The sequence below is a fragment of the Ambystoma mexicanum genome, chromosome 4q (genome assembly GCF_040938575.1).
Source record: "Ambystoma mexicanum isolate Mex_15411 chromosome 4q, UKY_AmexF1_1, whole genome shotgun sequence".
In the NCBI taxonomy this organism is placed as follows: Eukaryota; Metazoa; Chordata; class Amphibia; order Caudata; family Ambystomatidae; genus Ambystoma; species Ambystoma mexicanum.
In genome coordinates, this window is record NC_090928.1 from 69,332,204 (window position 1) to 69,345,732 (window position 13,529).

Genomic DNA, 13,529 nt, shown 5'->3' on the forward strand with positions numbered 1-13,529 from the left:
CAACAGCCTGATAGATTCGGTGAGGCATCATGATCTAGCCTTTTGGCAATGGTTATTACCCTTCAGAAACCAAACAAAGACGCTTCCCATTCCAAGAACAGACCCCCCTTTCTCACTTAAGAATGGGAATTGTAAAATACAAAGCTTTGCGACCTTCCATTTAAGAAATGGGGCTGCAAATAAACAGATGTCGCTTTCTCCTCATGGACACGCATTTTCCTTCATCTTCCTGTAATGATGGTAGCTTCCCAGTAATACATCACAAGATCCGGCTTTAATGCTGACTGAGGTAAGTGCTGTGCTTCTATCCATTATGCCGACACCTACAGCAATGCTAGCCATGTAAACTCACACACAGGCGGATGTTTCATGCAGAACTGGTTAGAGACCCTTAATTCCCTGACATATAATTTTCCTCTGGATTATTTAGCATATACCGCCTGAGACATACCAGCATGCACTAAATTCTGCAAGGTGTATGCCACTAGTAGAAAGTCGGGGGAGTAAGTCAGAATGACTCACTGTAACTGCTTCTGTGGGTCCAATAGCCCTCTCTGGGAGTACGTTAAGGGTAAGTCAGAGTTACGTATAGTAACTTCTTATTGTCTTGACTGCTCTATGTTTCATGTAACCTCTAGTCTGCTTACCTCCACCCTATCTGTACTTTTTAGGCCAAAATCTTATTAATCAGAGGTAAACTCCCATACCAGCCTTAGGCCCACCAAACCCATACCTCACAGTAAATGCACTTAGCTGCCTCGCCACTCTTCCTCCTTCAGTCAGACACTGGAACTTTTTTTTAAATTAAACTTTTCTATTTATTCTGGATTTTTACGTTTGTGATTTGGTGTTTTCTAAATTTTGTTTTACCATTTTGTCATTTTCGTTGTATGCGTTCAGTAGCTAGCAACAGCAAATCTAAAGGGTAACCTCTTAATGAGTGCCAAACTCATAATATTTGTAAATCATCATAGTGCTTCGGTTACCTTAAAAAAGTGTACCCATTTTTCCATTGCCTCTGGCCGGGATGCATGACAGCTGGTGATGCTGTTACAAAAGTCATCAATGAATTGTTCTGGCGGCTGCAATTGCATCTTGTCTTGCCAGTTGTCAATGATTCCAACTTCAGCTGCAGCCAGGAAAGGGACTACTGAGAAATCATAATTCATGCCTGCAAGGAGGAAAGGAAGAGGAGGATAACCTTGAAGTTAGTTCTGTATACACTAAAGGAATTACATACAAAAGCTATGCTGCTGTAATGTGTGAAATTTGACATGCTTTTTGCAAATCATTTTACCACATTTATATCCCAGTATGACCCTAAATGATGTCCATGTTCACAAATGGCAAATGTTTTTTTTTTATTTAAAGTTCAAGCAGCTGAGACAACATAGAGTGGGTCATGTTCCAGATGAAGCAGTTCTGAAGAAGTGGTGGTAAAAGTGTTCACCACCACATTGGCCCTCATTACGACCCGGGCGGAAATCGAAAAACGATGGCGGAAATGCAATACCGCCATCGAATAGCGCTCGGTGCGACTATGACCCGTCACCGCAAAGTACGAAGCCATTAGCGACACCGTAGTGAACGCCAACGCTAACTGCACCAAGCACGCGCGCGCGCGCCATGCCAAACCGCAAACACCACCATGGTGCAACGGTACGCCAATTCCGACCCTAGCGGACTTGTACCTAACGCCATCAGGCATGGCGTAATGTACCATTCCGCCATGGCGAGAAGTACGGCATCGTGAATCAACCGTAAACGGCCCCACTGAGTGCCTGTACACCGCTCCCTGCCCACAAAGTACAACTCCCCGTAGGTGCAATGAAGCCACAATGCAACCATTGAAATGTACAAGTCACCCATGCATGCCAACGAACAAAAGAAACACAACAGGGGCCAATGGGAGCTGCAGGGCACAGATGGCACGAATACAGAAGCCATCCCAATGGACATGACCACAGTCCCCCACCAAGAAACGCACGCAAACACAGGCACCTGTGACCAGCAATATTCCGAAAATCACATCATTCCACCAGTCCACCTGGCTGACCGGCATCTGTCACACAAAACCCAATCCCCCGCCCCTGAGCATGACAACATTCAAACTGTCATATTGCCAGCCCCCATCCCTGACCTCACTGGGCTTCGTAGGCAAACACGGCCAGTACAGTACCACGCAACTAAACCCCGAAGCCGGAACCCGATGCAGATCCCCTCACAATACATCGCCCCCCAAATTGGCATATGCCACATCATTTGCAAAGAAAAACGCTACACGGGCCAAATCCGAATAGAAATTTAATGCACATCAAAATCACCAAGCCCATACAGCCATCAGGCCATGAACTCCAAAACACCAATCACCATTGTGGGCTGCTTCCGCAAGAAATGACCAGCCACTACCTGTGTGTCGCCCTGTTCCCCCATGGTACACAGAGCCACAATCACGTACGAAAAGGCAACATGGAAGCGCACAGAACCGCAGGGCCGACCCAATGGGGAGGCACTAGTCCAGCTGAAAGGCCGAAATGTTGCTCCGAGCCACCAGTACTGCGTAAGGGCATGTGGGCCATTGGCGATCGTCCCATAAGATCATAATGCTGCTCCACTGATTAACACGAAGCAGCAGGTGTCGGGAGTAAAATCCATCAGCAGGAGTGGCATACAGATGGCAGTGGCAAAAGGGGAGGAGATACCTGTCAACCAAAAGAAAAGAAAAAGAACAGAATGGCCATCAGAACTACATTCCAACTACTCACTTCAATGATCACACGAAATCCACAGCCATATGCATGCTAGCCCAACCAAAAGGATCATCACCACCCCAAAACCACTTGCGACTCATAGCCATCTATATCGAGGTGCAAACACCATCACAAACGAGTGTACCTGTGCATGCGTCTGTCAAAACAGATTCCATCAGATGGGAATGTTAACGTGCATGGACACAAGTGTCTGAGGGCGCCTCGAGACAGGGAGGGCTCAACAAGGCCAGATGGACGATGGTCCCACAATGGCAGCCCTGCATCACATAGCGTAGGGGAGGCGGATAGATCCCAAGAAGCCCTGTACATGGCAAACTCTGTATCAAATCACCTGCCCATGCATCCATCCATCATTCCCTCATCCCGGGATCAAAATGCCTGAATAATTACTCACATAACATTAGAAACATCCATTGAGTCCGTGCGTTATGCAGCCTGCTAAATCCACAGTGCCCCAGCCCGTAATTCCAGTGTTGTGAAGTAACATGTTTTTGGGGAACGGACGGCCTCATCGCCCACGTAGCTATTGCGCATCCCAAACTATTCATATCAATCATTGCTCCCTCGCCATGGGCCCTGTCTCAAGGACATAGAACAATAGAACGTTACATTTGCAGTCAGACCTGTGGGCATCTCCTCGCCGCTAGCTGGAAACCGAAAGCGCCGCCCCTCGAATTCCTCATTTGCAACATCACGTCGAAAAGGCATCTGTGGCCGTTTGAAATCACTAATTATTCCATCGAGTGCGGCTGTGTGTGAAAATGGCAACTGCCTTCACCCACGAATGGGACGCCCCGCCCGTCGTTGAACCTCGGTGCAGTGATGCATGAGGGTCCACCGTTACTCGAGTACTACGTTCCACTGACCCCTCACAAGTCAGTTCGCGACTGCACAGATAGTATGGGAAACAATGGGACCACAGCAGAATGAACATATCAACCAATCTTACACGGCCATCGGGTACAAATACATGGTTGCAATAGCAAGATACAATTCCCCGATTTGCAGCGTTGTGCGCGGGACGTGCTCGGCCAAAGGGGAGAGCAGTTTGCACAGGTGGAATCAATCACCACAGGTGGAGGCCATACAGCCTGAAAACACATAAATTGCACAGCCAGTCTCCTCCCACAACCACACCGAAATGCTACCGACAGGGCTCGCGATGTTGGCCCTGGGGGACCTGATAGCACTGCAAGCGCTCCGACTCCAAGAAGAAGACGAACACCAACTACAACCAGCCGCACGGAGGAGACGCAGGAGGAGGAGGAGGCCAAGGCAGGGCCAGCAAGGGCTGCCAGCACAGCCACTACCACCACGCAGGCAGCCCGCAATCCCACGCCTCCGAGCACATCCGTTCAACCTCACTGATGAGCAGATCCACACCCTCTACCGTCTGGACCGGGACACCATAACCGCCATTGTGGACATGACACAGGCTGACCTTGTCAGCATGATAGATAGCCCAACCGCCATCCCACCCCTACTGAAGGTGGTGTCTGTACTCCACTTCCTGGCCACAGGCACCTACCAGCACACAGTCGGACAGTTGCATGGCATTTCTCAGCCACTGTTCTCACGGACACTATTGCAAGTGCTCGATGCCCTCCTGAAGCACGCAGACGACTACATCTCTCTACCACGCTCGGAGCAGGAAATAACCAACACAAAAGTGGGATTCCATGCACTTGCCGGCATACCGGGTTGCATTGGTGCCATCGACTGCACCCATGTTGAATTGGTCGTCCCACATGCCATGGAGGCCCAGTACCGCAACCGAAAACAATTTCATTCCCTGAATGTACAGATGGTGTGTGACTCCAACAGGATCATTACACATTGTTGTGCCCGATTCCCTGGATCAACCCATGATTCGATGGTCTTGAGGAACTCTACAATACCACGCTACATGGAGCGACACGCAGGGAACAGATCCTGGCTACTCGGTGAGTCTCATTACATGCATGATGATGTGGGGTATGTGAATTGGCATTGACCTGCCAGGAAGGGGGGGGGGGGGGTGTGCGTACGTATCAATGGCATTCCACATCATACGTTTCTCGTCCACATACAGGTGATGCTGGATATCCACTGAAGAGATGGCTCCTCACACCAGTCCGGAACCCACGGGACCAGCATGAGGAGGACTACAACCATGCCCACTCACGTACCCGTGTAGTCATTGAACAGGCATTCGGCCTACTGAAGACCCGTTTCCGCTGCCTCAGCAGGTCTGGCGGGGCACTCCTGTACCGCCATGAGAAGGTTGCAAAGATGGTGATGGCATGTGTCATTCTCCACAACATGTGCGTACGTAGAAATGTGCCCATGCCCCCTGACGCAGAACTGCAAGCACCTGATGATGGTCATGATGAGGGTGGGGATGTGGCAGCACCTCATGGAGTCTGCGAGGCACCGGAGGCCCGTGACATTCGTCAGCATCTCATTGATGTATGCTTCTAGCACTCACGCCTGGTGGCTGATACATGGACACGGGACTCGTGGCACTGCGTGTGTCTGGGACATGCACAATATGGACTGTACGCCTATGATGGCCTAGTACACAAAGATCAATGTCCACACTTCTCATTGGTTGATCGTGCACTTTTTATGGCATATGTGATATCATGTTAAACACCCTATCGACCCGCCACCCAAGTGAGCCCAACACACCCCCTCCACCCTCCTACCTCCCCCCCGAACACCAGTGTCCAAAGATGCTCATTGTAAGTGGGCTGTCGCTATTGCATGCCCCCTCTGCGGGTATCAGGGGCACCCCTGCCTGTGGAGCGCAGGTTCCTCCCAGATCTACGTTGGGGGCTGCCCTGGACGGAACTTGCAACGGATGATGTGTCTGCCTGCTCACGTCCATGCATGTCCCTAAGGGTTTGCGAGAGCTCAGTGAGCACACGGCGCACTGCGGCAAGTTCGGCACATACGTCTTTGGACGTCGCATGCAGTTCCCCCCTCAGGCTCTCGGTGCTTCTCTCAATTTGTGCCCTTAGCGTCTCTGTACCTCTCGCCATTTCTGCCCTAAGTGTCTCAGTTGATGTTTCTATGTCTGCCTTAGTGCCCCCACATTCATCGGCATGGTCCTTGAGGAGTGTGGCCAGTTGCTGCTGTTGTTCGATCAACTGGTCGAGGGACTGTTGCCTCTGCTGGGCCATGGCCATTTGCGGGGGTGTCACAGAGGGGCTGTTGTCCTCATGTTGCCTTGCCACAGGGCTTGTGGGGGATGGCCAGTCGTCGTCTGGTGGGTGCCCCTGCGTGGTATCCTCATGTTGTACGGGATGGAACAGACAGGGGGATTGGGACAGGTCATGGATGGATCTGACTTCGGCATCCCCGTTTTCTGTGTCCGAGCATGCTGCCATCAATGGGGTGTCACCTATGGTGCTGCTGCCACCAGAGGCAGTGCCTTCTGTGGCATCCATTGGGGGGACCTGTGGTGGTGGTGTTGTGGGCATGCTGGCTGCTGGGGTGCCTGTTGATGTTCCCTCCTCTGTGCTGCCACCTGATTTGTGCTGCTGCCGTGTCTTGATGCGTGCAGCTGAGGTGGAGGGTCTCTGGCCGTTGGTCTTGGCCCTCTTTGCAGGTGTGCTGGTAAGGGTGTCCTGTAGCTCGTCGTTTGGATCGGACCCTGTGGTGGAGTAAAGGAGGGCGAGGGTTATTGATGGGTCTGTGGGAATTGGAATGGCATTGTATCACATGCATTGGGGTGGTACCTGAGGGTGATTTGGGTCGGGGCCTTGGAGGTGCTTTGATTTGTGTGTGGAGTGAGGGTGCAGTTGTCTGGCAGCCTGCAGTTAGGGTGTGCCTGCTGCACGTGTAGTGCGTGTATTAGGGGTTTTTAATTATTTATGTATTTATTGTGGGTTTTAACGTGCGCTTGCAGGCCGATGTGTGTGGACGTTCTCCTGGACATGTGTTTCTGTTGCACTATGTGGACGCATGGTACTTCACATGGATGGACTGTGTGGATTTGGCATTGTTTTATCTGGCCCACCTACCTGAATCTTCGGATGTCTGCACTCCTTTCTCCATCCCTCCGACTCCCTCAATGCTCTCCATTCCGATGGTGGAGGCACAGATTTCTTCCCAGGGGGTCAACTTGATGGGTGATTCAGGACCTCCCCCGGTGGCTGTGGCAATGTTGCGGTTGGCAGAGAGTATGCTGCGGACGCGTATCCGCAGGTCGTCCCATCGCTTGCGGCATTGCTGTGGGGTGCGGGGTGCGGTCCCCACCGCACTTACCCGCTGTGCCACCAGAGCCCATATGGCCTTCTTGTTTGCAAGTGCCGTCCTGGTCATTTGCGTGCAGAAGACGACGGCAGCATTCTCCTGGAGGGTCTCTGTTAGCACGGTGAGTTCCTCACGGGAGAAGTGGACCTGCCGCTTGCGGTCGCACGCTTTCTTCGCTACTTTTCCCATTTTTCTTGGTTTCGCTAGGGTGGTTGACGGGTTGGGGTGTGTTTCAGGGTAGTGATTTTAATGGTTGTGTGGTTTTAGTGTATTTATAGGTGTACGCCGGGATGTTTCCCGTTCCGGGCCCATGTTTTCACTTCCGTTTCCGTATATTTCCGGCCACCGTACTTTCCGGTAGGCGCACACTGCGGTGACCGCTAAGAGGGGTGGCGGTATTGCACCTAGGGCGCCGTACGGCGGCGGTGTGGGCCGTTTTGGGGTCATTTCCGCCATCGCGGACTTTGCACTTCCGCCATGCCGTGGTGCTCGTGCCCGATGGGTCGGAATGGGCCGCACTTTGCTCCTTCGTGCAATGGCGGAAACGCTTTTTACGCTGTGGCGCTCCGGTCAGTCGCTTTCCGCCAGGGTCGTAATGAGGGCCATTGTCTGATGCGCAGGACTCTCATATTGGTAAGGGGGAGTTGCTGTTCCTGCTCTGCCTCACAAAGGCAGCTGCATTACCGCAGGCATGTCATTTCATGCCGGTGCTTATGCAATGGCAAGGCAAAGGCATGCAGAGTCCATGGGAATCCATTATAACTTTCTCCCGCAATGGTTGACTGCAGCAGGTATTTGCACTGGTCCACAAATGCAGTGGAAAAGTGAGGAGTCCTAGTGATTTTGCATCTATTTTACTCTCGACCGTTCCACTATGTGGTGGAAAACATAAACATGGCCTGAGGGGATCTTTTGCAAACAGAAGTAGCCCCCTTCATGTAATTTACTCTTACAATGAACGTGACCCCAGACAGAATATCCTGTATATTGTTGGTGCAAGGAAAATGGGTTTGATTTTGCAATGTATAGGTATGCTTTGACATGAAAACTGCATGGATGCTATTGGGAAATGGAGTTGTCCCAGAAAGATGTAAACTTGCCAGAGAAGTAAAAGTGACATAGAATTCCTGGTGTATTGGATCGATCTCTTAATTCTGATCCTCAGTGCAAGCACCTGCAACCAACAGCTCTCCAGATGTGTTGAATTATGACTTCCATGACCCCTCAACGCTGACTATGCTGGCTAAGGTTGACAGCAGTAGCAGGCAAAACATCTCAGGATTATATACCGGCAGCCTTCCCAAGGGGGACAGCTGCAATATAGGTGCATAGTATCAATTCATATGAAATGAATCAAAATCGAGCCACTGGTTTTGGAAACTTTTCGTCTATGAGATGCTGCCTCGAGCATCTTGGTGCCATTAGCAGTTAGATGCGAAAAATATTATAAACTTCCGACCAGAAGGTGGGTACTAGCAAGCTACTAAGGGGTACTAATGGGTTTGGAAACATCACGTTTCTATCTCTGAAACAAATGTTACTCCAGCTCGGTGAACACGGGCACCTCCACTCATCAGTCCCCAAGGGGCTGTCCTTAGACCTCTACTTTTCAGCCTATATGCCTCCTCATTTGGGAATAAAGAATAGGGGTTCCCCTATCACCTATTTGCCAACAAAAGACACAAATTCTTCTCCTTTATGCCGTCACCCATGAACTTTGGCCTCATATATCCAACTGTCTCTCTGCCATCTGCCACTTCGGTGCCTCATGCATAATTCTTCAGAAACTGAAGTGATATACCCCAGTATCTCAGCTGCCATGACTATACTCCCATCTCCTCTATCCTTTTCTCTGAACTTCCCTTTCCCTTTCCCCAAGGCTTGAAACCTCGAGGTTTTCTCTGACAGCAGCCTAAAACCTTAATTCCTACTTTTGTTTTCGGTCCGATCAACTACTGCTCTTGCTTCCACCTGGCCCGTCCACTTTACATCTTAGCTCCTCTCAAGAATGTATTGAACTTTACTACATTCGCCCCCTATACCCTCCTGATCCTTTCCCATTCCTTCACATTAGCTCCATGGTGGACGGCTGGCCAGATCAATAGCTTGTTAACCAATCGCCGACTAGCTTGAGAGTAAGAATGTTTGTAACCACACCCACTCTGACTACCTTCCCATCACTCTGTGGAAACAAACTGACCCACGTCTCTAACTTTTTAACCACTTCTCACTGCTCCAGTCTCTCCTCTATCCTCCCCCTTCTCAATCTTCTAGGAGCCTCCCTGACCACCTTTTCCTCCTCAAGTGCCTTGTCAGCTTGGCATCAAGGATAGTGCATTAGACTCAATATATACTTTCCTGCCAGACTAATCATTCTCTTTCTACTGCAACATGAACACCTCCAAAATCATTCACCTCTCAGTGAGTGTCTCCAAAGGTTCTGCCTTGGCCCACTACTCTCTACTCTCCACGCCTACCTCATCCTTGGTCAAACTCCTTTCCTTCTTCGGTTTCTCTGAACACCTATTCACTGATGCTACCCAAATCTTTCACGTTATCTTTTTTGCCATGAATGCCACCCACACACGAGGCCTACGCGCTGTGATGCTAACATTTTGGCACTACTTTAAAACTATCAAATGTTTTAATTTATTAATTTAATTATCGAAAAGTGGTTCATGAAACTCAGATGATCTGTAATAACAAAGGAAACAAATCATCAGCACAAATCCAGTACAAGCAGGAAATTGTTAGTTAATGAAAGAGCATACCCTTAACAAGCATGCACCATAGGCAATAAATAGATACCCTCTTTAGTGTGGAGCATCTACTGCCCACGCATCCGCATTGTTGTTTATCGCCACATCCCTGCATTGTTATTCATCAGTCCTTGGTGTTATACCCATGGGATATGGTGATCCTCGGAAAAAGAATTGTAAAATGTGATTTTCTTTCTGTAAATTACAAATCAATTATTTTAGAACACTGTTAAGATAATAAACTGTTTGCCTTTAGTGGTCAAATTAAACTGTAGTTGGTATTAGCTCATGCGCAAATCATAATAACTTAAGCATTTATATCAGACAGGTGTTAGTGCATAATTCGTTTTTGGGGGGGTTCTGCTGTCTGTTTGCAAGGACCACTACATTTTTGCATATTCCCCTTGTGGGATTCTAGGAACTCTGACCTCTTTTTATGGTCAGCTGGGCTTCTGCTTAAGTCCCCGCTGTCACTGCAACCCATGTATATGGTCCCATAGTTGCCCATATTGCTCCTGGGACAGGGGTGATTTTTGTGAACACCCAATTTGGCCCTTGGATGATTATATCACCCTACATTTCTTCTAGGGAGAAGGCTGTCAGCAGCTTTAATTTAGTTTTTACTTCACCAGGGGTGCAGGATAATTTATCGCACTATTTACCTAATATACAATTTGGGCATCCATTGGAGTACTAATTGGGTTTAAGTCCTACACTCAGCCATTTTGCTTTAAGGGTCTTATTTTATTCAGGGAAATCACAAGGCAGGTCTAAAATTGCCATTATGCAGGACCTATGTCATTTTCCCATGGTGGACGTTTCACCACATTTTACTATGATATTTTCAAGCGTTCAGACCCCATACCACTGTCCTATAACTCTTACTCTCCGACCCCTCTACTCCCGATTGCAGTACACCGTGAACCTTTCCTGCACAATAACACTGCATTTAAATGTGGTTAAATGTCTCTTGAAATTGCAGTAAAATGACCACGGGGAAATGAGGAGATATCGATGTGCACGCATGGGCCCGCTCTGAGCCCAGCACCACACCCAATATAGTGATTTAGGCTAGTTTAGATGAGTCCCTGCCCATGGGCCCACCATGACACATCTTGTGGGAGTGTACTTCAAGGTTGGGTGATTTTTGGATACAAGCTGATTGCCTGGCGGGCACAACCTTTGTTTGGATTCCTGGTATCTATCATGCACAAACAGCGGAAGCAGTGAAGAGACAAAATGGTGCTTTCAAGAATAAGATAGACAAAGTGTGCGCAGAAACTGGTTTGAAGAACCCAGATGCTCTCGCACTTACCTTGATGAGCATGCAAGGCACTTTTGCAGGTGTGAGTCCATATGATATACTCATGAGCAGACCACTGTTCTTACCAAAAGCCCACCTGCTACACTTAACCCGGGGAAATGTGCAGCTTTTGGATGATGCAACTGTGCAACAGTGTCAAAAACTAGTGATGGTTGAAAGAGATAACTATTCTCTTCTCAGGTCCAACCAGCTTTACCAAGCGAAATTGAGATGCCCTGTCACCCTTTCAAGCCTGCTTCCTGGGTCTTTGTAACGAATCATTGGTGCAAGGACTGCTTATCACCCAGATGGAGGTGGCCATTTGGAGAACCTTTGGTCGTGAGCATGGAATTTTGTTGTAGAAATATCCCAGCCTGGACCCATTCTAGAAATCGGGATGTTTCACAAGCGAGCACTTCAATCAATGACCATGGAAGCAGGTCATAGTTAAACAAGGGAGTAAATGGAGAACCGTTCTTCAAGGGTGGGTGTTTTACTGAATGCTAAAATGAATAGAGACTGCATATGTTCCAGGCTACTCTGTTCCTCTGGAAGATTTGTAAATACCAGAAGGTGGGTGTTTTATATTCACACACAAAATACATTTTGAACTTTCCAATAAATGGCACTGCATGGGTGATGATGGCATTGCCTTCTTAAACAAACTATTTCCTCTCTTATCCAATGTGTACTTTATTACTCTCCAAAGACTAAGTTATTGAATGAAAGGCTGGGTTGCTTATGGTTTTGTGCAGAAGGGATGTGACATAGACACTCATGCTGGACTGCCCCTTTTGGGGTGGAACCATGCTCGATTAGCATGTGGTCTTCCCCATGGTAGGGTGAAGACCAAGGCCTGGAGGGTTGCCCAGAACTATGCCATAAGTGAAGACCAATTCAAAACCTTCCAGCCATCACTTGTTTTGTTTTGCTTTAGTCACTCCGAGTGGGATGAGTATGCCCAGACGTAGGCCCCAAACTATCCGTCCCTAGAGATTCAAGGTACACCTCACTGATGACGCCCAATGAGGCCGACCAATGTCTGCGTTGCTTCTGGGATCATGCAGCAGGAATGTTACCAATCACTTTGGGCTGGACTGTCTCTTGTGCGGTGGGACAAAGTCTGATTTGAACGTGGGCTTTCCATCTTCTGTAATGGCCTGCCAGGTTGTAGCCCGATGGCCTCAGTTTAGCAGTGCTGGTTCGAGGTGGGGAAATGCACCGTCAGCTCTTATGGGCCAGTTCAAGGTGCATGGATCCCAAAATAATGAATAATACCTTCTATCTAGGAAAACTGCAAATGGGGCTGTGTGGTCCACTGAGCTGGGTGGGAGATGCAGGTCCTGAGAGAACCCAGTCTCTATATTCACAGACATACTGGGAACCAAACGTGGCCCTAGACATATATGGATTAAAAAGTCATGTTTTAAATAAGTTTATGATCTCTCCAAGTTGATCTTCAATGATAGAGGGACTTGGGACGTTACACATTTTGCAGATGAGAAAAACTAATCCGGTATTAAAGGTGCCCAGACAACATGCATCACTAACCCATTTCATCCCATTCCCATGCTGGGAAGGGCGCACAGATAAAACGCATTCTTAAACAAGCATTGGCAATACCAACAGTCTCGGCTTTTGTGTAGGCATGGGAAAGGCATTGCCAGGCACTACTGTAGTGGGATTAAGTGTCCATTGATGGTAGCAGCTGCATAGTGGTGAGAGTACCTGGGCATATAATAGCACTGCCTGCTGAATGCCTAATATGTACACAAGCTTAAACTGTTGGCTTTTCCAATGCTTGTTTTTACCAGGACTACAGGAAAGTGTTTATAAATCGAGTGGCTGAAGGCAGACCTGGTTGAGATTTTCTTTTCACCAGTGTACTTTTACAGTTCCAATTAGGACATTAACTCTCAGAAGACTACTTTGAGAAAACACTGGCAGGCACTTTAAGCCCAATGTTTGATGGTAAGGTTTGTTAAAGCTAGCTCAAATATGTCCCAGAACTACGTGTTTTGGCTGGAGAGGGGCAAAAAACAGGTGGAAATGGTCATAGGGATTAGCATGGCCATGGGCAATCAATGGGTGGGTAAATAACCAAACAAAATGTACAAACTTTGTGTTCCGCCTCATATTTTTCCCATACAGTGTTTGTGTGTTCTGCATGGGTATGCATGATTTCAGGTAACCTCTTCTGTACAAAGCATGTGTGTTGCACTAATCTTCACTGGCATAAATCCTCATGTCGATGCTTGGTATATGGGATACCAGAAATCTGTAAAGTGGACAAAAGTAGGTATGTCCACTGTCAGTTCTTAGTGATTAAGTGCCCACATGCACATGCAATTTGAGTTGATGACAGCAAGTACTCAGACAGTAACAGACACCAGATTGAGATGTTAGGATGTGTGAGGGACATATATGCATGACACCTCTATGGGTTGCTAATTTGCA

The 13,529-nt window shown here is 48.4% G+C and overlaps 1 protein-coding gene across 1 annotated transcript in view; it reads right to left on the reverse strand.

Annotated features, from left to right (window-relative positions):
- The window catches only part of C4QH6orf58 (chromosome 4q C6orf58 homolog), a 369,601-nt gene that overhangs the window by 167,550 nt on the left and 188,522 nt on the right, over positions 1-13,529 (reverse strand). Inside the window, exon 3 of the mRNA XM_069607496.1 lies at positions 987-1,171. Within this exon, the coding sequence (XP_069463597.1) occupies positions 987-1,171 (185 nt within the window). The remainder of the gene's footprint in view (positions 1-986; positions 1,172-13,529) is intronic.